This window comes from Delphinapterus leucas, chromosome 14 (assembly GCF_059928025.1).
Source record: "Delphinapterus leucas isolate spDelLeu-1000000601 "Yukka" chromosome 14, BTC_Dleu_Yukka2, whole genome shotgun sequence".
In the NCBI taxonomy this organism is placed as follows: domain Eukaryota; kingdom Metazoa; phylum Chordata; class Mammalia; order Artiodactyla; family Monodontidae; genus Delphinapterus; species Delphinapterus leucas.
In genome coordinates, this window is record NC_143142.1 from 15,093,541 (window position 1) to 15,113,904 (window position 20,364).

Genomic DNA, 20,364 nt, shown 5'->3' on the forward strand with positions numbered 1-20,364 from the left:
AGTTGATCCGGAAGTTCTCAGTCTGCTCAGCCAGGAAGCGTAGATCTAACTCTCTCTATCCTCTTTCATGATAATTCCTGGATAGCTGGTATTTCCATTCAGTGGAGAAAAGGAGGGTTGAATTCTGTTCTCATAACCACCCTCCGTGGACTGAGGAATTGTCATTTTGGATTACAACTGGGGTGTTTGGATGACAAATTAAAAAAAAAAAATATATATATATATATATATATATTTTTTTTTTGCGGTACGCGGGCCTCTCACTGTTGTGGCCTCTCCCGTTGTGGAGCACAGGCTCCGGACGCGCAGGCTCAGCGGCCATGACTCACGGGCCCAGCTGCTCTGTGGCATGTGGGATCTTCCTGGACCGGGGCACGAACCCGTGTCCCCTGCATCGGCAGGCAGACTCTCAACCACTGCGCCACCAGGGAAGCCCTAAAAATATTTTTTTTTAGATCTCTTTCCCTGTGTATTTTAGCTATAGCACAAGCAAGAGCATGATACGGTAGCAGCATCCTTTTTTTTTTTTTTTAAAGGCATGATTTAGGGGCTTTGTTTTTCCCTGGAAGACTCAGTTATGTTTGGGGAGTCTCCCAGGTGAACATTTGGTGACTTCAGCCTGCATTTGGAACAACACTAGCAAATATCTCCCATGAGTGCTCTGTGGGCTCCACCCCTGCACCCTGGCCCAACAGTGAATCCAGGAGCTACAAATCAGAGCATCCTTTATGCTACCTTAACGTAGAAGTCTTCCCCAGAGCCATTCTTGCTGTTCTCTCACTGGAGGCAGCAAGCACTATTACAACTGATTGCAGTTGGAAACACTGTGTACAGTAATGTTAACATAAGCGGTTGCTCTTACGAGCCCTTGTGAAGTAACAGTATTTATGCCCATTTTTCAGATGTGCAGTTCGAGGGGTGGGGAGGGAAGTGACCTGCACAGGCAGACAGTGGAGCCATGGGCCTCGTTTGTCATCAGTGTTGGTGGGCTGCTGTGTGCCCAGCACACCCCTGCGGAAGGCAGGTTTGTGGGTCCCTCTTGCTCTCGGATCACAGACCTGCCACCTCTGTTTTCAGGCCTTGCCCAGAGGGAACATTTCTCCATCCAAGCTCTAGTGGCTTTGAAACTTTCATTAACTTCAGAGTATAGATAAGGAAACCATAAACTCAGACCCATTCACTTGGTGAGGGTTAGGCCAAGTTCTTGGATCAAATGAAAATGAAGACCTTGAATGCTAAGTCCTCTGATCCACCTTCCCAACCTGGCCCCCATCCACGTGGCAGTGGCCCCAGCACTTTCCAGGCCGTGAGAAATTCCACCTCAGTTATACCCCTGGCTGATGGGCCTTCATTCTTGCACTACCCCTCCCAGAAATTAGAACCAATAAGCAAAAGTCTTAAACTTAGGGCTGTTCATACCATCTCATTTATTTATTTATTTTTTGGCTGTGCCGCGCGGCGTGCGAGATCTTAGTTCCCTGACCAGGGCTCGAACCCATGCCCCCTGCATTGGGAGCATGGAGCCTTAACCGCTGGACTGCCAGGGGAGGTCCCCTATCATCTCGTTTATTTAACAGTCACATAATCTCACATTTTTTTCATTTGAACCACTTTCACTACCAAACCTTCCCGTGGGCTGCTGTCTCTTGCTTCTGATCTATCCCCACTCCATATTTCTTCAGCCGAAGATCTTGTCCTCTGTTTCCATGGAGGCTTCCCTAACTGCCCCTAACCGGTTGGGGTAGTGGCTGCACTTCTACACCTTCGCATCCTCTGAATACACTGCGCGGAGGCCCACTTGCTCCCTAGCGTCTGCATGTGACAGGTTTGATTCATGTCTCATGTACTGAATCAGGGTTTGCTTTGTACCTGAGTAGGTGCTATTGTTTTGGGTCCTGATGTGCCTGTTTCTGGGAGCACAAGTTTTTGCAAAGTCATGGACCACATCTTCTCTGCACACACCCAGGGCACTTAATAACAGACTCCCATGAAGTAACATATCTGGGAGTGAGTCACTAGGTTCCCAAAACACCCAGGGTCCCAAGTGACTCTGTTTGTCACAGCTTAACCAGCCCCTGGAGCCATCTGGGGTGACCAGGAGACTCATTCACGTGTGATCAGGTCAGAACTAGGCCGGGCGGGGGCCTGGCCCCTGCTTGCCCTAGGAGCAGCCTACTTTGGGGATGTCTTTGGTCTCTGCTTTCGGAGTTCTCCGGGGTGCACACGTCTCATAATTGCCATGTCAGCCCCGGGGTGGTGTGGTCCCACCTTCCCTCACCTCTGAGCTCGCCCCTCCACCACCCCACCCCTCGTAGGCCACCTCTCCCTCTTGTTAATCTCTCTTTTTGTTAGACTGGGATTTTATTTATTTGTTTTTTCTTATTCTTTGAGCTCTTGCTGGAAATCAGCTCGGGCAGAGTGACTGTGCTCAGCGCTGGCTAATGGCTTGGAGCCACTCCAGGCTGCCGGCTGCGTCAGCTTTCACTTGTGGGTGATCGTCGACGAGCGTGATGCCTTTCCTCTGTGACACCCCAGGGTCCCCTCTTCTTGCCGGCTCGGCTGTTCGCACTTGGCTGGCCTGCCTTTATTGTTGTGAATGGCAGTTTTTCCTGCGCACCCTGGAGCCTGTCTGGCCACCTCGATGGGGCTCAGACTTTCTCAGTTGCAGAGCCTGCTCAGCCTTCAGGCCAGTTGAGCTGTTTGCTTTTGTTGCGTGTTTTGTGCTGTTCCCTTTTGGAGCTTGGACACTGTCCCAGGGTGGGCAGGGGCTCCCAAGTCTGGAGACGGGGATAGCTTGGGAGAATCCTCAGGTTGTTAGACATGTGTGTGTGTTGGGCGAGTGATCACACATGCTGCTGATGTAGTGTGTTCTGACATTTCTTCAGAGTCTCTTGGTCTATAGCAAAGGATGGCATTGAATTTCTAGTGTCATCTCTCAGCAGCTGTGCAAACTTGAAGGAGGAGCTAAGCTTCGGTTTCTCCCTGAGTTTCACTTTCTTCAGCTGTACAACGGGGAGAAGAACATCTCCATTCAGGGTTGACATAAAGATTAAATGGGAAATTCCATATAACATCTCCCGGTACCACCTCAGTAAGTGGAAACTCTAACTAATAGTAAAGTATCAGGGTTTCATTTTCAACAAAGTAGCGATGATGCCCTTTCTAGAGCCTCTGAGTAGATAATCTAAGGACTCCGCGTTGAGGACTTGAGCTTGCCCTTCCTTTTATTAAATTCTTCCTCTTAAGGAATGTTAATTGGGTTTTGGATTTTCTTAGGGATCCTGTGGTGGCGAATGGGGGAACCATATGTTAATTTCCTTGACCGTCCAGGTGCACTGCAGAGACAATTCAACTGAAGTAGCCCCACCTCCTGCCCACTCTTTAGGATGGCTTTTTGGTTTCCATTGTATTTTTCTTTATTCACGATGCCTCTTTTGCGCTCTCTTCCCCACTCGACAGAAAGGGAACCGAGGAGGAGGAAGAGGAGGCCGAGCCCAGTGCCCGGCCACCGACTGCACAGGCTCTCAGGCCCTGCCGGCTCCCCTGGGAGCAGCACCCACCAGGACAGCCCGGGTCCTGGAGAAGTGGCGTGCCCAGGCCATCAAACTCTCTGCGGGTTGTAGACTTCCTCCTGACATGTCACTCCGCCAAGGCGCCTGTGCCTCCCAGCCGTCTTACCCCTTGTTGCCGCTCTTCTGAGTATAGCCACCAGCTCACAGGAGATCTAGATGCTGGGCTGTGGCCAGTGTTCACGGGAGCTGGGTCCAGTCAGCCCCCCAGGCGCTCCCAGGTAGGGGCTAGAGCAGACCTCTGATCACTAGCCACGTGGAGAACGAGTCTCATGGCCAGACTTGTTCCCCTGAGCACCACTTATCCACTGACCCGCTGCAGAGGCCCAGGGAGCGCCAGCGTGCAGTGAAAAATGCCTTTGTCTCCGTTTGCTGTTGTGCTGCTTCCGTCCCCATCCCTGTGCGTTTCACAATTAGCATCTCCAGCGCTTCCAAGTGAATACAGGACAGATGTTCGCACAGGTGCTGCCCTCTTCACTGGGTAAACAGAGTGGAGTTGGCATGTTTTTCTGTGTGTGTGTGTGTGTGTGTGTGTGTGTGCAAAGTAGGCCTTGGAGATGGTTGTAGTGTTTACAAATGTTTTCTCAAAGCATCCGATGCACTTTTGCACGTGGTAGGTGCTCAATAAATACTTTGTGATGAGTTATTAGTGGGAATAAAAGCCTTTTGTTTCATAAAAAACCCAGGGGCCCGGGAGCAGGAACTACAATTCCAAGTCAAGCCTTGAAATTCACAGACTAAAGAAGATGGAAATCATTTCCAGCCTCACCAAGAAATTATCTGCCAGCATCTGGCAAACCCCTTCTTCTCTCTTTGCCTTGGCGGAGGGTGGTGGTGGGTTGTGTAGCAGTGGCAAGACATGGTTCTTCACGTGCAGGGTGGTCAGGACAATCAGTGGAGGTGACCCCAGCGGCTCCTGGCAAGTTAACTGCTCTGTAAACACGAGCTCACCATGGCTCCTCCGGGGAAAGGACCTTGCCCTTTTGCCTGTGCAGAATGTAGATGGGATTACGGTATAACTGAGAATGCCCTCCTGGCCTGCGTTTTTCCGATTGGCACACCTGGTCCAACTGCTCTGCTGGTAAAGCCCAGCAGCTCAAGTCCAGTCTCCTTAACATGGCTTACAGCCCACCCGCTGCTCCTGCCTCACAAAAGAGTCAGGCTGCTGGGCTCAAACCCCAGCCTGGCCCCTTTCTTGCTCTGTGACCTTGGGCAAATCACTTAGCCTCTCTGGGCCTTAGTTTCCCCTCCTGGAAACTGAAGATATTAATAGTCTCTAGTTCATGGGGCTTTTTATACTTAAAAGAATTAACAAACATAAAGCACTGAGTGTGAGCTGTTATTCTTGTTCTCATTCCCACACATCAGCCTTACCTCTGGCTTCAGAATTACCGAACCCTCTGCAGTTTCCCAGACATCCCCTGCCATTTGCTTCTCTGTGCTTTATGCATGACCTTCCTGTTTCTGGAATGTAACCCTCACCCCATCTCCATCCCCCTTTTGAACACCTTTTCATCCCTCCTCCTTTCAAAGCCAGCACGGATATCGCCCCTGAATCCCTCTCTGCCTCTTTTCTCCAGCCCCCGTGGACGGTCGTTGTCATCACATCCTTTTCTAGGCTGTTGTAACTAACAAGTGCCTTTAACGCACCAGAATCACATCCCTTCTTCTGCCTCCTGATTGTGAACTCCGTGAGGGCAAAGTTCATGGTTTTACTTTTTCAAATCCAACACCTAACTCAATGCCTGGTATACAGTAGGTGCTGAGGAAATGTCTCCTCAAATGAAACCATATTTGTTTGCATCTAGAAGGTCAGCCTTTTAAAAACTTGCTCCTCCCCTTTTCTTCCCCAAATAACCGCATGATTTATTAAGACTAGAGACTTGCTCTCAAGGTCACATTTGCAACCTCAGGGTGTGAGTTCCCAGCGTGGCCAGTTTGAGGGTGGGCCCCTGGGACAGCAGTTGCTACTCTAAATTACCAAGAGATCCTTATGTTCCGGGCCCCTCCCAAGAGTCTGTTGTTTCTGATCTTCACCCCTCCCGACTTTCCATACATCTCCTCTGTTTATAGCTGCTGCTCTCAACTTGCTACCCAGTTCAAGTCCCTTCCATGGCTGGCCTTGTGTATCTGCAGGGAATCCCTCTGGATTTGGCCACGTAGGTCCCTGTCAGCTGGCCAGAAACAGAGTTGGAGGTGGCGCAGGGCGTTATCCAGGCTACTTCCAAACCAGGGCTCCTTCTAGAACAGTGCTTGACCCAGTACCGGCCTGGGTGAGCCTTTCATCTTTCCTTTCCTCCTCTGGCTTAAGCCTTTGGCAGGACAGGTTTTGGGCTTGAGGCCAGCGATTCAACTGGGAGGGCTGCACGCCAGCTCTCGCCTTTGTGGAGGTTAGTCTATTTGCCCGGAGTTCTGCCTGGGTTTACAGCCTCTCCTAACGTGCGTTGATGACGCGGGTCTACCTCCCAGGCCATCGTGCAGTCAGTCGTCAGCAGAGAAGTCTCGAGCAGAAGGAAATGTGTGCTCTGCTTTCTTTCGGTGTAGTGTCTTTTGCCTGATTTTTATCTGGGGGCCTTTAAAGAGCCACAGCCGGCACAGAAGCAGGGCGGCGACGCCGTGCCTGGAAAACTCATCAGCGTCACTCTGGTTTGTTTTCCTCCCCTTCAAGCCTTTTCCCATGGAGTGGGGCTCTCAGCGACAACTGGCAAATGGTTGGGTGATTGCTCGTTGTCATTCTGGTGGGCACTGGTGTCCGGAGGGCTCCAAGTGCTTTGTGGGTATTCGCATTTGTTTCTCAGATGCCCAGGTGCACAGTTGGCACCAGTCCCGGTTAATGGATGAAGAAACTGAGGCTCTGGGGATCAAGATCGTGAACCAAGGACTGGGAGGGGCACAGCTGGGAGCGAACTTGGGTGTTCAGGGCTACGTTTTGTCTTGAAGAGGATGTGCGGGATGTGTGTGTGTGTGAACGCATAAGGTTGTGTATGTGTAAGAGAATGAGAATGAAAAGGAGGGAGGATTGAATGGGGGCGTGGGGTCCTCAGTATAAACCTGCCCAAGAACAGTCACTGCCTTGCAGTCTTTCTGATCAGAACTACCTCCCACGAGGAGCTCATATGCCTTTTATCCAAAGCAACCTCTTGCCCGGGCCCCAAAGGAAGGCCGCAGTGATTTACCCAGCCCTAGTGGACCCTGCGCTCGCTGGATGAGGGGGCTGGGTCACAGAAGCCCTCCTCACCTGCCCGTTCTTTCCCTCTCCTCCCTGGCTCCACTTTATAGCTGGCATATGGAGACTGTTTCTGTTTACCCAGTGCCACCAGGATGCTGCTGCACGCGGAAATCTTGGATTCCCCACAGGGTCGTTTCAGAGGCTGCATGCAAAGCAGCCAGCTGTTTTGCAGGGAGCCTCTGGGCCCTGTTACATCAGCTTGGAGGAAAACGTTACCATCTGTGCAAACAGGTCATCCTGGTTTGTCTGCCTGTCCTCTGTTTGGGGAACTTCTCTCCTACTTGGAGGCAGTTCTTTTGTTGTTGTTATTGTTGTTTTGTATTCCAATGCCTGTCAGTTCAGCAGTTTCTTTCTGTTCCTTCTCCTCTATGTTCACCTCCCTGGGCTGACTGCCAGGATGCAGGGAGGGCAGTTAAGGGGTTGGTGATGCGTAAATCTTTAGTGGCAAAGGTCGTTGGGCCTGAAAAGGCTGCAGGCTGGTTTCATAGGAGACTTCTCTGCCCAGGGCACCCGAAGTGCAGAACAAAGTGTTTCTCTTTGGGGGTTGGGGTTGGGGGGACTTGCCCTAGAGGCTCCGAATGGGATCTTCCTGGTTGCCAAGAATGCTCCTGGTCAGCTTCCTCTGGCCCTTCTCCTGCGAGCGGAGAAGCTGGTTTGCTGTGGGAGCCAGAAGACTGCCGCTCCCACCCTCCTGCGCTGCTGTGTATCGTTTTTTTCCTCCTTCTTCCCGCCCATTTCTGGGCCAGCTGCCTCCCAGGAAAGACGGAAATGCAGAGGCGAGGGCCAGCCATCATGTTCCTGGACGAGGCGGCGGATGGCCAGCTCCCCGACAGCCCCGTCGTGAGGTCATCCCACCTCCTCCAGCTGGGCCCTTGCGGTATGCCTTGACCTTGCCTTTCCAGCTCGTCTGGAGACACCCACCCTGCTCTGGGCGGGCACGGTGCCAAAGTCAGAGGTCGAACGTGTTGATTCTTATGTGGTCTCTGACAGCCACTGGTGTGAGGGCTGGTCCCTGATCACAGGAGGGGGCTGGACCTGGGGTGCTGTGTGAGAGCCCTCCAGACTGCCTTGTTGTCCAGACTCTCCCTGTGCAAGGGATGCCCCGAAAGTTGCATCATCAACTTTCACCTGGAGACCCGGGGGCCGCTGTTTCTCCCAGCAAGTGCAGATTTGGCCCAGGTGGGTAGGATTAGGCCAGTGGCTTATTCTCTTTGATTTGTCTCACAGCTGTGCACCAGCAATTACATAGTGGCAGACAGTGGGCGTCAGACCACTGTCCACATTACTCTAGTGAGGGATGAGTGACCAGTGTTTGTGGTGGGGAAGCTCTAGAAGGGGAGCCAGGAGGCCCAGGTGCTAGAGCTGGCTCTCTGATGGATCAGCCCTGTTACACAGGCACACCTCCCCTCCCTGGCCCCAGTTTCCCATCTCTAAGAGACGGGCATTCAATTAAGTGGTCTCTGTGATCCATTTCAGACCTGACCATCATCCTTTCTAAGACCCCAGACCTGACACTCATCGTTTCTAAGATGAGCAGCAGAAAGTACTCAAGTCCATGCAGGGAAGCCCCATAGCCCATAGAGCACGCTAAACCCTGCTCTATGGTTTAGCGTGGGGATTCTCAGCACAGAACCTGCTGACCTTCTAAAGGTGTGAGGCCCGGGCAAGTTCACAGATCTCTCTGGGCTTCCATTGCCTCATCTGTAAAATGGGCACAATAATGGTCGCTACCTCATAGGGTTATTGTGAGTATGAAATCTATAGAAATATATACATTTATATAAATACATAGATAAATATATGGTGCTGAGAATAGCCTGGCACACAGAATATGCCCTGTAAGTGTGTTTGTTATTTCAGCAAAAGCTGAGTTGATGAGGTTTGGGCTACATAGATTTGTGGGGCTGAGGTTCATTAGGGTAGGGGAGAGACGTGTGTGTTAAAAAAGACCCTGTCACCCTCTCGGTGCAGCGAGGCAGTGTTGGTGGAAGGCTTCTGGTAGCCAGCAGGATCCAAGCGGCTGGGCTCTGCACCAGGTGTGGCATGGCCGGCCCCATGGGTGGTTCATGAGTTGGGAGTCATTTTTAAAGCCATCTGCACCCCCTTGCCTGTCCCCCTCACCGTCTTTATGTATCTGTAAATTCATAGATGCTGTGAATTGCAAAGGCAGCTGGTCCAACTTGCCACTTGCTGGGGGAACCTCCCTCTGTTGAAGCCTCCTCTTGAGGCCCCGTGTTGATGGCGTATGTGCTACCTTGGCAGACAGGTGGCCCCAGAGGGCAGGGACTATCCAGGTACCTCCAGTCCCCAGCCAGGGCCCCCAGCACCTAGGAGCTGCACTCCGCCCCTGGGGATGCCCATCAAAACAACGAGTAGAACAATGCCATTCATTGTTGGTTTTAAAATATTTTTATTAAGAATTCTTCCTTTAAAAAAAAATTTATTTATTTATGGCTGTGTTGGGTCTTCTTTTCTGTGCAAGGGCTTTCTCTAGTTGCGGCGAGCGGGGGCCACTCCTCATCGCAGTGCACAGGCCTCTCACTATCGCGGCCCCTCTTGTTGCGGAGCACAGGCTCCAGACGTGCAGGCTTAGTAATTGTGGCTCGCGGGCCCAGTTGCTCCGCGGCACGTGGGATCTTCCCAGACCAGGGCTCGAACCCGTGTCCCCTGCATTGGCCGGCAGATTCTCAACCACTGCGCCACCAGGGAAGCCCAAGAATTATTTCTAACTTACAGATCACATGAGGAATAAAATGACAAATACATATGTACCCAGCGCCACCAGAGCTTAGTGCTTACTTAATTTTAATAAATCAAACATGACAGAGTTAAAGCCCCCTCTGCCCAGTGCATTTGGGGGCAGCTCTTTTTTTTTTTTTAAGATTCTGTTTTCGATGTGGACCATTTTTAAAGTTTTTATTGCATTTGTTACAATATTGCTTCTGTTTTATGTTTTTGGTTTTTCTGGCCACGAGGCATGTGGGGTCTTAGCTCCCTGACCAGGGATTGAATCCGCACCCCCTGCATAGGAAGGTGAAGTCTTAACCACTGGACCGACCGCCAGGGAAGTCCCGGGGGCAGCTCTTGTAGTTAGAAAAGCCTTCCTGGGATCTGGTGGAAATGCCCGTCCTGTGACATCTCCTCCCAAGTCCTTGTTCTGCCCTTTGTAGCCTCACAACATGTCTCCTCACACCTGCCAGCCACCAGATGTGATCTGTGGCTAGAGAGCATACGTTTTGTCTCTGTGATGCTCGCTGTTGCATGGGGGCCCCGGCATCCTAGTGCTTGGCAGTAGCCAGCTGCCCTCTGAAGATCTACCTGTCCTTTAGGAGTTTGGGAAGGAACAGGAAATGGAGAGAGATGCAGCGGGAGCCAGATCCTAAAGACCCTTGCTGAGTCTGAAGTCTTTCCCGAGGGCGAGCTATTGAAAGATTGTTAAGCAGCTGAGGGATACAATCAGATTTCTGCTTTACCGACTTCATCCTGCAACAAGACCCCCGCGGTCAGGGAAAGGCCCAGGCAGCGAGAACCAGCCTGAAGGCTGTTGCTGACTTTTAGGTGAAAGGCAGGAGGCTCCAGTGAATGTGGGGAATGGAGATGGATTAGAGAGAGGAGACCCTCCCAGACCTGGCGACTTATAGGCCATGGGGGGTGGGGTGGGGGGAAGGTGATGTGAAAGATTTCCGGCCGTGAGGACCGTCCTCCCAAGGCAGCCGGAAGGCTGGTCTGTCTCCCTGTCCCAGGGGTCCTTGTGGATTTCAGAGACTGGATGGAATTGTTTGTGCATCGGGGGAGAAGACTGTCTCTCACCCAAACCAGGGCCCTTCAAGATACCAAGGGTTGGGCTTCCCTGGTGGCGCAGTGGTTGAGAGTCCGCCTGTCGATGCAGGGGACACGGGTTCGTGCCCCGGTCCGGGAAGATCCCACGTGCCGCGGAGCGGCTGGGCCCGTGAGCCATGGCCGCTGAGCCTGCGCATCCGGAGACTGTGCTCCGCAACGGGAGAAGCCACAACAGTGAGAGGCCCGCGTATCGCCAAAAAAAATAATAAAAGATACCAAGGGTCACCTGCTCCCAGGCAAAAGCCATTGGTGTGAGTGAGGTGGAAGTGGCAAGGGTTGGCCTGCACTGGGGGATGCTGTAGCGCTCCCCTGCCCCCATCACAGTGGTGTATGGTGTAAGCGATGGGGGCAAAGGGGAGAAGTCGAGGAGGACCACGTGCCTTCTCCCCACCAGAATGGGCCTGAGAGAGCTCCCGGGCGGGAGGCAGAAGCTGGGTCCATTTGCTGAGACTCCTACACGAGAAGAAGGGCTCGGAAGGCTCACATGGGGGTCTCCAAGGCAGGGGCTCCTGCAGACGCTTATGTCTAGCACAGACTGGGAAAATGGCACTAATGTCCGCTGCCATCTGTGCCAGCCTGTCGCCCCCCACCCCGCACCAGCACCGCTATTTATTCGACCTAGGGCTGCTGTGTCCCGGGCGCTGGCTCCTGCCGTGCTGTGCAAAGGTCATGGAGGACAGGGCGCAGGTGCACAAGCTCCCAGCTCCATCCAGATGCCGGCAGGCATCTTTCTCCTACTTGGGAGTCACGTTTTGGCTCATGCTTCCCTGGTCTATGTGAGCGGGTGGAGGAAGGTGGTTTGACCTTCTCCTGTCTCTGCCTAGGGCTTAGTTCAGAAATGGGCACTGGGATCAGAGTTGGGAAATGTTGGCATTGGTAGAGCAGGACCAGGATGATCAAGGGCTGGCTGCAGCCAGATGTCCTGCCTTCTACCTGTTACTCCACTTGAGTGATGGAACCGCTGAGATATATATATATATATATATATATTTTTTTTTTTTGCGCTACATGGGCCTCTCGCTGTTGTGGCCTCTCCCGTTGCGGAGCACAGGCTCCGGACGCGCAGGCTCAGTAGTTGTGGCTCACGGGCCCAGCCGCTCCGCCGCATGTGGGATCTTCCCGGACCGGGGCACGAACCCGCGTCCCCTGCATCGGCAGGCGGACTCTCAACCACTGTGCTACCAGGGAAGCCCCCACTGCTATATTTTTAATCCTTTCGGCACTACCTTGTCCTCCTTTTCGGGCTTCGAATCCTTGAGAGGCATGCAGCCTACCAATTAGAAGCTAACCAGCCTAGTTTGGTATCCAAGCCCTTCTTGTCGCTGGCTGCATGACCCCAGGAAGGTACTTAACCTTCTGCACCTTAATCTCCTCAAGTCTGAAGTGGGAATAATAATATTACCTTCTTCATAGGATTGCTGTGAGAATTAAGTAGCTTGATTAGTAGAAAGTACTCAGGTATGTATCAGTTATCTATTGCTGTATAACGAACCAGCCCCAAACACAGCACCTTAAGACGAAGACATCATTTATTCTGCTCATGAGTCTGCAGTTTGGGCAGGGCTTGGGGGAGGGGCAGCTTCTCTGCCCCACACAGTGACGGGGGCTGGGGGATCTGTTTGTGAGATGACTTTTATTCAACCTGACCAACAAGTTGGTGCTGGCTGCTTCCTGGCAGCTCAGCTGGGCTGTGGACTGGGCGCCTTGATTCTCCTCCGTGGGCCTCTCTCACAACGTGGTGGCTACGTTCCAAGAGCAAGAGACCCAAGAGAAAAAGGTGGAAACATTTTGACGACTTAGCTTTGGAAGTCATAAGCATTACTTCCTCTATCCTCTATTGGTCAAGACAGTCACAAAGCCTCACCTGGTTTCAAGAGGAGGAGACATAGTCTCTACCTCTTTGTAGGGAGGTGGCAGGGTTCTAGAAGAGCATGTAATATGAAAGATAATGCTGTGGCTATCTTTGGGGAAAAAATCTGCCACAGAATAGATTTTGACATGTAATAAGCCATCCATAGGTATTTGCTACCACTAGTTTAAAACCATTCTCTGCTGTCCTTCACCGCAGACTTGTCTTTCTTAGAGGGTGGGAGTATAGCATAATGGTTAAATGCAGCTGCTCTGGAGGGGCGCTGCCTGGGGTTAAATCCTGGCTCAGCCCTTTACAGCTGTGTGACCTTGGGCAAGTTGTTAACCTCTCTGTACAGTAGGATTCATGCTAGTGTGTATCTCATGGGATGGTGAGAATTACGTGAGTTAATCAGCATGGAGCACTTAGCACAGAGCAAGTAGTGTTAACTCATTACTTTTCTTATATCCTTCACTGGTGCAGTCCCTTCCAGAAAGACTGTCCTAGTTACACATGCTAGCAATGGAGCTCAATCCAGAGTAGGTTTGTGAACTGGAAGTCCCTTCGCTTCCAGACGCACAAAGTTGGGAGGGGAGAAAAAGAACTATACTGTCGTAAGAGTCTTATACTAGACATGAAGTGGTCTCTTGATGGTAGACGTGATAAATTTAAAATGTATACTATAAACCCCAGAGCAACCTCTGAATAACAAAAGAAAGCATTGTAGCTAATAAGCCAACAAGGAGATAAAATGGAACCATAAAAAAATATACAGTCATCCAAAAGAAGGCAGAAAACAAGAACAAAGAACAGGTGTGACAAATATGCGATAAATTGCAAGATGATATATTTAAGCCTAATCATATTAGTAATTACTTAATTGTAAATAATCTAAATACTCCAATTAAAAGGCAGAGGTTTTCAGATTGGGAGAAAAGAGCAAGACCAAACTCTATGCTGCCTACAGGAAACAAAGTTTAAATATAAAGACACAAAGAGGGAACTCCCTGGTGGTGCAGTGGATAAGTCTCCATGCTCCCAATGCAGGGGGCCTGGGTTCTATCCCTGGTCAGGGAACTAGATCCCGCATGCATGCCGCAACTAAGAGTTTGCATGCAAAAACCAAGGAGCACACCTGGTGCAACCAAAAAAAAAAAATGTTTCTCCTTTAAAAAAAAGACACAAAGATTAAAAGAATGGAAAAAGCTACACTAATCACTAATTCAAAGAAATAATCAAAACTGGAGTAGACATATTAATCGGAGATAAATATTTGTATATTTATGTAAACTCTCAAAATTCAAAAAGAAGAAAATAACCTAATAAATAAGCAGGTAAACTACTGAAGCCCGTGCGCCTAGAGCCCGTGCTCCACAACGAGAAGCCACCGCGATGTGCCTGTGCACCGCAACGAAGAGTGGCCTCTGCTTGCTGCAACTAGAGAAAGCCCGCGCACAGCTACGAAGACTCAACACAGCCATAAATAAATAGATAGATAAATAATAAATACAATTTAAAAAAAAGTTTTTAAAAATAAAAACCTTCCAAAGAAAAAGAAAGAAAAAGGTAAAAGAAAGATTTGGAGACACTTCAGTTAAGTTGTACAAATGGCAAAGATACGGAAAGATGCTCAACATTATTAGTCATTAAGGAAACACAAAGTAAAAGCATTGGAATTAAAACAGTGCAGTACCATCACAACCTTTTAGAATAGTTGACTAAAAAAACTGAGCATGTCAGTTGTTAGTGAGGATGTAGAGGACCTGCAACTCTCATTCACTGCTAGTGGGAATGTAGAATGGTACAATCAATTTGGAAAACAGTTCGGTAGTTTTGTAAAAAGTTAAATGTATGATCTAGCTATTTCAGCCCTAGGTATTTACCCCAAAGAAATGAGAGCCTATATCCATACCATACCCTGTACATGAATGTTCATAGCAGCTTCATTTGAAAGAGCGAAACCCTGGCAACAATCTAAATGTGAATGGATAAACTGTGGTACGTCCATGCAATGGAATACTACTCAGCAATAAAACAGAATGGACTGATACACCCTATAACATGGATGAATTTAAAATAATTATGCCGGGGCTCCCCTGGTGGCGCAGTGGTTGAGAGTCCGCCTGCCGATGCAGGGGACACGGGTTCGTGCCCTGGTCCGGGAAGATCCCACATGCCGCGGAGCGGCTGGGCCCGTGAGCCATGGCCGCTGAGCCTGCGCGTCCGGAGCCTGTGCTACACAATGGGAGAGGCCACGACAGTGAGAGGCCCGCGTACCGCAAAAAAAAAAAAAAAAAAAAATTATGCCGAGTGAAAGAAGCCAAACAAAAAAAAGAGTACATACTGTGATGCTGTTTACATAAAATTTTAAGAGATGCAGGTTCGTCTGATCGTGACAGAAAGCAGATGAGCGGTTGCCTGAGGATGGATGGGTGGGGGGGAGGGCTTGAAAGGGTGACGGTTATGTTACCTTGATTGTATTTAGTAATGGTTTCACGAGTGTGTACGCATGTCAACACATATCAAATTGAATATTTAAATATGTGCAGTTTATTGTGTGTCAAATATATCTCAGTAAAAGTATTTAAAACTCGGTAGAGAAGAGTTTTGCAGAGGGCAGACCTGACTACCCTTGCTTAGCAGTTCAAAGTCAGAAGGACCAGTTGTGACCCAACAGCCCTTTGAACCCTGCCAGTTTCCTCTCCTTTCCTGTTTGGTTGTGAGCTTTACACATCTGCTCCCTGCCACTGTGCGTGACTCATTAGCCAAACATTTGATTCTTTACCGTCCCATAGGTGGGTCATTGGGAATGTGGGTTAGGGGAACCAAATTCTCATCCTAGATTCTCTTCTTCCCAATAAATTTACAAGCTGAGAGTCATTTCTTGGTGCCATCGCATATGTCAGTGGAGACACCTGAGTGTTATGACGAGCCCAACCCAAACAGGCTTAAGTGTAAAAGGATATTTGTGGGCTCAGACTTCAGAAACGCTACGAGGTAGATTTTGGGCACAGCTTGATCCCAGGGATGTAACTCGGGCAGGTTTTCCCCAGGTCGTGGCAGAGGCAACCGCCAACAGCAACAGGGAAAGAGCCCCTCCTTTCTAACTGGTCCAGGAGAAGTTCCAAGTTCAGCCCTCATTGGCCGGGCTTGGGTCAGCACCGCTGCCTGAACCGACGCCTGTCCTGGGGGGCTGAGGGGATCTCATTGCACTGGATCATCTGCCTGGGGGCCAGGGGTGGAGTTGGCCAGAGCCAAAGAATATGGACAGAAGGTAGAGAGGGGATGTCCTTCAAAAGCAGATGGGGCTGTGTTACTGCAAGGAAAGGGCATGGATGTCAGCAGGGAAAAGCCACAGAGGACACTGCACCAGTGAAAAACTCCAATTGGTTTTATTTTTTGACAAGGTAGTATATTAACACGCTTCCAAAAGTCAGAAGTAATCAAAAAGATCACTCCCTCTGAGTGACTTCTACACTGTTCCCTACATCCGTTGTAGGCAATCAATTTCATCGAGTTCTAATTTGTTCTTCCTGTTTCTTTTGTTAAGTAGATATCTCTGTGTTTTCTTGTTTTCTCCCTTTCTTACACAAAAGATAGCATACAGTATGTGCTTTTTTTGTACTTGCTTTTTTCACTTAACAAGAGAAGGAAAAACTTTTTAAAATTGAGGTATGGTTGATGTACAATATATAAGTTTCAGGTGTATAACATAGTGATACACAATTTTTAAAGGTTATGCTTCATTTATAGTTATTATAAAATATTCCTCTGCTGCACAGTATACCCCTGTAGCTTATTTATTTTATACATAGTAGTTTGTATCTCTTAATCCCTGTCCCTATCTTGCCCCTCCCCCCTTCCCTCTCCCTACTAGTAACCACTAGTTTGTTCTCTATTTCTGAGTCTGCTTTTTTTGTTTCTATTCAATCGTTTGTCTTATTTTTTAGATTCCACATATAAGTGATATCAAAGTATTTGTCTTTCTCTGTCTGACTTATTTCACTAAGCATAATACCCTTCGTGTCCATCCATGTAAGAAAAACACTTTTAACTAGGCATGCTAATTCTTGCTGTCATTAGTACCCGGGATGGTGCGTTGACTTACAGTTAACAGGATATGTGTGTGAGCATACGAGGTGACTGCCAACCTTTTCTCCTGGTGAATGGTGTTTTTATTGTCTTAAGCCTGGGTTGTAAGTGAATCTCCTCTTGCAATGCAGATGGAGGCAAATATGCCATCCATGACTCCTGCACCCCCAATCTGAGCTCAGGGGGCGAGAATTCCCCCTCCAGCCTCACCGGACACAACTGGGAGATGAATTATCAAGAGGCAGCAATCTACCTCCAGGTGAGTATCTTCCCGTCAGGACCTGGCCATTCTTGGCCCCTGTTAGTGGAGTAGGATAGCCGGGGTTCTGTTGGGTGCCCAGCAACTCAATTCTGGCTTAGTGCTCCGTGTGTGAGCTTCTCATCTCCTAAGATCAGGCTGGGAGAGCCAACCCGATTGTGCCCACACGGAAGGGTGATGTGAACGGGCTTGTTCTCGGGACCCCCAGTTTGTGGCTCTGCCTGCCCCCAAGGTTCCCCAAGTCTGTCCACTTGGCCTCTCCTGCCCCGCTCCCTCTTCTCAGGCACATTGAGAGGCCGGTTCTCGGGAGGGAACTCTTTTATCTACTTAACACTGCTGACTTAGTGTGGGGAATCTAGAGATCTTTATTCCCTTCCTGTTTAACTTGCTGCTGCTCTCATGTTTGCTATTTCATGCTTGGTTTTCGTTTTTGTTTTTTTTAAAGAAAAAGAATACTTTTTAATAAAAGTCACGCATGCTCATTACAATAAGTTTCGGTACAAAGGCGATGTGAAAAAAAATTCACCTAACGCAGTCGCTGACAGCATTATTTAAGAATAATACATAGGTTTCATGGGTCTTCTAAAATAATTTTAAAGTCCTGTGGTAGCTATAGCTGTACAGTCTGCTTTTTTTTTCCCCTAGCATGTGGCATAAGCTTTTTTCTCATGTTATAACTCTTGTAAACAAATTTTAAAGTCTTTATAATTCTGTCTGGTAAGTGCATACTAATTTACTTAACTATCCTGATAAGGTTGGATATTTTCTCTTTTTATATTTCCCTTATTATGTATTTCCCTTATTATGCATTTCCTTATTATAAATTATAATCCGAGGACAATCTGTGCCTACGGCTGTTTCTCTCTTTTTCTCTTTAATATCTAGGATTATTTTATTAGGAAAGACTCCAAGAAGTGGAATCAGTGGGTAGAAGGAATCAACCTTTTTTAATGCCCTTGTTATATAGTATCGAATACTCTCCAAAGGGGATATTGCCTATTAACTTCCAGTCTGACTGTCTATGGCATTTTAACCTCAATCTTGCCATTTTTGTCATTATAAGATTTCAGCTTCAGCTGTGCATTGAATAAGGGTTTGGGTGAGGAAATGGAATTTTAAAATTCATTTGAATGATCATTTTCCCCTAATCTTTTTTTCTTTGAAGCAGCTCTCCCTTGTAAGTATTTGCTTTGCTATTTTTTTAAAAAGATTTAATGAAATTCAGATACTTATTTGATAGTTATTTGGGTGTCTGTGTGTTTCTCGCATTTTATGGCTGTACTCCTCAAGAAATGTATTTTGATTCAGGTTAAGGCAATAGAAATGTTTTAGGGAAATTTTAGCAAGCTTGGGCATGCCAGTTGATGTGGCAGGGGCCCCCTATGTACTGTCACCTTCTCCAAAGTTGAATAGGTGCTAGACAAGAGGGTGGGATGGGTCAGAATATGGAATTAGAATAGCTGCTTGGTAATTCCTTCTTTCCTTAAGCAGGTGAGAACATTAGTAATAAAGATGGCTATCATCAAAAAGTCTACAAATAATAAATGCTGCGGAGGGTGTGGAGAAAAGGGAACCCTCCTACACTGTTGGTGGGAATGTAAATTGATGCAGCCACTATGGAAAATAGTATGGAGGTTTTCCAAAAAGAACTAAAAATTGAGCTGTGGTCCAGCAGTCCCACTCCTGGGTATATACCCAGAAAAGACAAAAACTCTAATTTGAAAAGATACATGCACCCTGACGTTCATAGCAGCATTATTTACAATAGCTAAGACATGGAAGCCACCCAAGTACCTGTCAGCAGACAGCTGGTTTAAGATGTGGTGTATATATACACTATAGAATGTCAGACATAAAAAAGAATGAAATGTTGCCATTTGCAGCGGCATGGATGGACCTAGAGAATATTATACTAAGTGAAGTAAGTCATACAGAGAAAGACAAATATTATATGATATCACTTATATGTGGAATTTAAAAAATAATGCAAATGGAGCTTCCCTGGCAGTCTAGTGGTTAAGACTCCCTGCTTCCACTGCAGGGGCCACGGGTTCAACCCCTGGTTGGGGAACTAAGATCCCACATGCTGCGTGGTATGGCAAAAAAAACAACTCCCCCCAAAAAACGCAAACAAGTTATATGTAGTTTAACTGGGCACTTGCTGATCTTTCTAACAGCTCTACCAAGCAGTTTAATCATCTCCCAGTTCATACACCTGAAACTCCCAGGGGCTCAATGAGTCCAAAGCCATCCAGCTAGTAAATTGCCAAGGTTGGACTTAAACCGTGTCCATCCAGCCTCCAAATGACGTTCTTTCTTCTCTATGTGGCTGCCTCACTCCTGTACCTGACCCCATGTATTCACTTGAAAATGGGCCATGTCTTTGTGGGAGAAGAGGTTACAGAACAGAAGGTATCATGTGAAGATTTTTATATATAAATTATATACAGTTTTATATATTGTGTTTCTGTATCTATGCACATATACCCATTCACATTTGGAAAGTTATTTATCTAAATATTAAAGGTGATTATTATTGTTTTTTAAAGGTGATTATTTTTGGCTGATGGAATTTTTACTACCTTATAGTTCTGTGTATGATTTGAATTATTTTACAAAAAATGCATCATTTTGTAAAATTAAAACTAAAAGCAAAAGTTGGATCCCCATGGACAGTAGTTCGTGGCTGTTTCTGGAGGATGGCTTTAGCTGGTGTCTGTTCATCGTTTTCATGCTTGCAGGGGAGCTGCAGCATGGCCCCTGAAGCAGGTTGCTGGTGTGCTTGGGTAATTGGCCGCTCGCTGCTTTGAGGCTATCTGGTGCCTGCAGTTTCCTCTCTTCCCAAATTTTACCTGTTAACTCACTCACCCTCAGGAGCTGTGTGCTCGGCGCTCCTGTTGCCTCCAAGACAGTCCTAGTTTTCTGTGTGGACTTCTGCCCCAGGGAGCAGAAAGCAAAGACCTGGAAGTCACATGCAACTGGCCTGCCTCCTTATTTTTCCTAATCATGAATTTCCTAGTTCGTGATCAGCAGCTAGAAAACAAGGCCAGTGTTCTCCTTAGGGTCTGGGTCAGAATCCAGTGACTCGGGTCGTATTTCACTCCGTCCTCGCTAGGGGAGGCCTCATCCTCCATCTCGTCTGTGGCAGTTTCAAGTCCCAGCGGTCAGATCCGAGTCCCCCTTGTTAGTGGTTTCCTCTAGCCAGACCTTCATCCCTGGCTACTTGTTGGAAGAAATTACCCAAGAATTGCATTTTTTAAGAAATCCAAACCAGAAGCTTCCCAGGCCATGTGTGTCCCCTGTGGCCGTGGCCATGCTGGTGAAAACCACAGCCTGGCACAGATCACAGGACTGGCAGCAAGCCTTGTCCAGCCTGCCCTCCGTGTGACCGCCAGGATGTTCGTTCCCTGCCCTGTTGAGTCTGTGGTTTGTCTTTATTTTTTGATAACGAGGATAGGGGTGTAGCCGGCTTCAGGGAAGTGACTCACTTGAAGTTCCCCCTGCAAACCACAGCCAAGGTCAGAGC

At 48.4% G+C, this 20,364-nt stretch overlaps 1 protein-coding gene across 4 annotated transcripts in view; it reads left to right on the forward strand.

The window, feature by feature from the left end:
• Positions 1-20,364, forward strand: part of TPCN1 (two pore segment channel 1) — a 65,377-nt gene that overhangs the window by 15,282 nt on the left and 29,731 nt on the right. For all 4 annotated transcript variants that reach the window (XR_016387502.1, XM_022550752.2, XM_022550753.3 and 1 more), the window contains one exon: positions 16,711-16,838. Coding sequence is in view for 3 of the 4 variants with exons in the window: in XM_022550752.2 (XP_022406460.2) it covers positions 16,711-16,838 (128 nt within the window). In the remaining variant the exon portion in view is untranslated. The remainder of the gene's footprint in view (positions 1-16,710; positions 16,839-20,364) is intronic.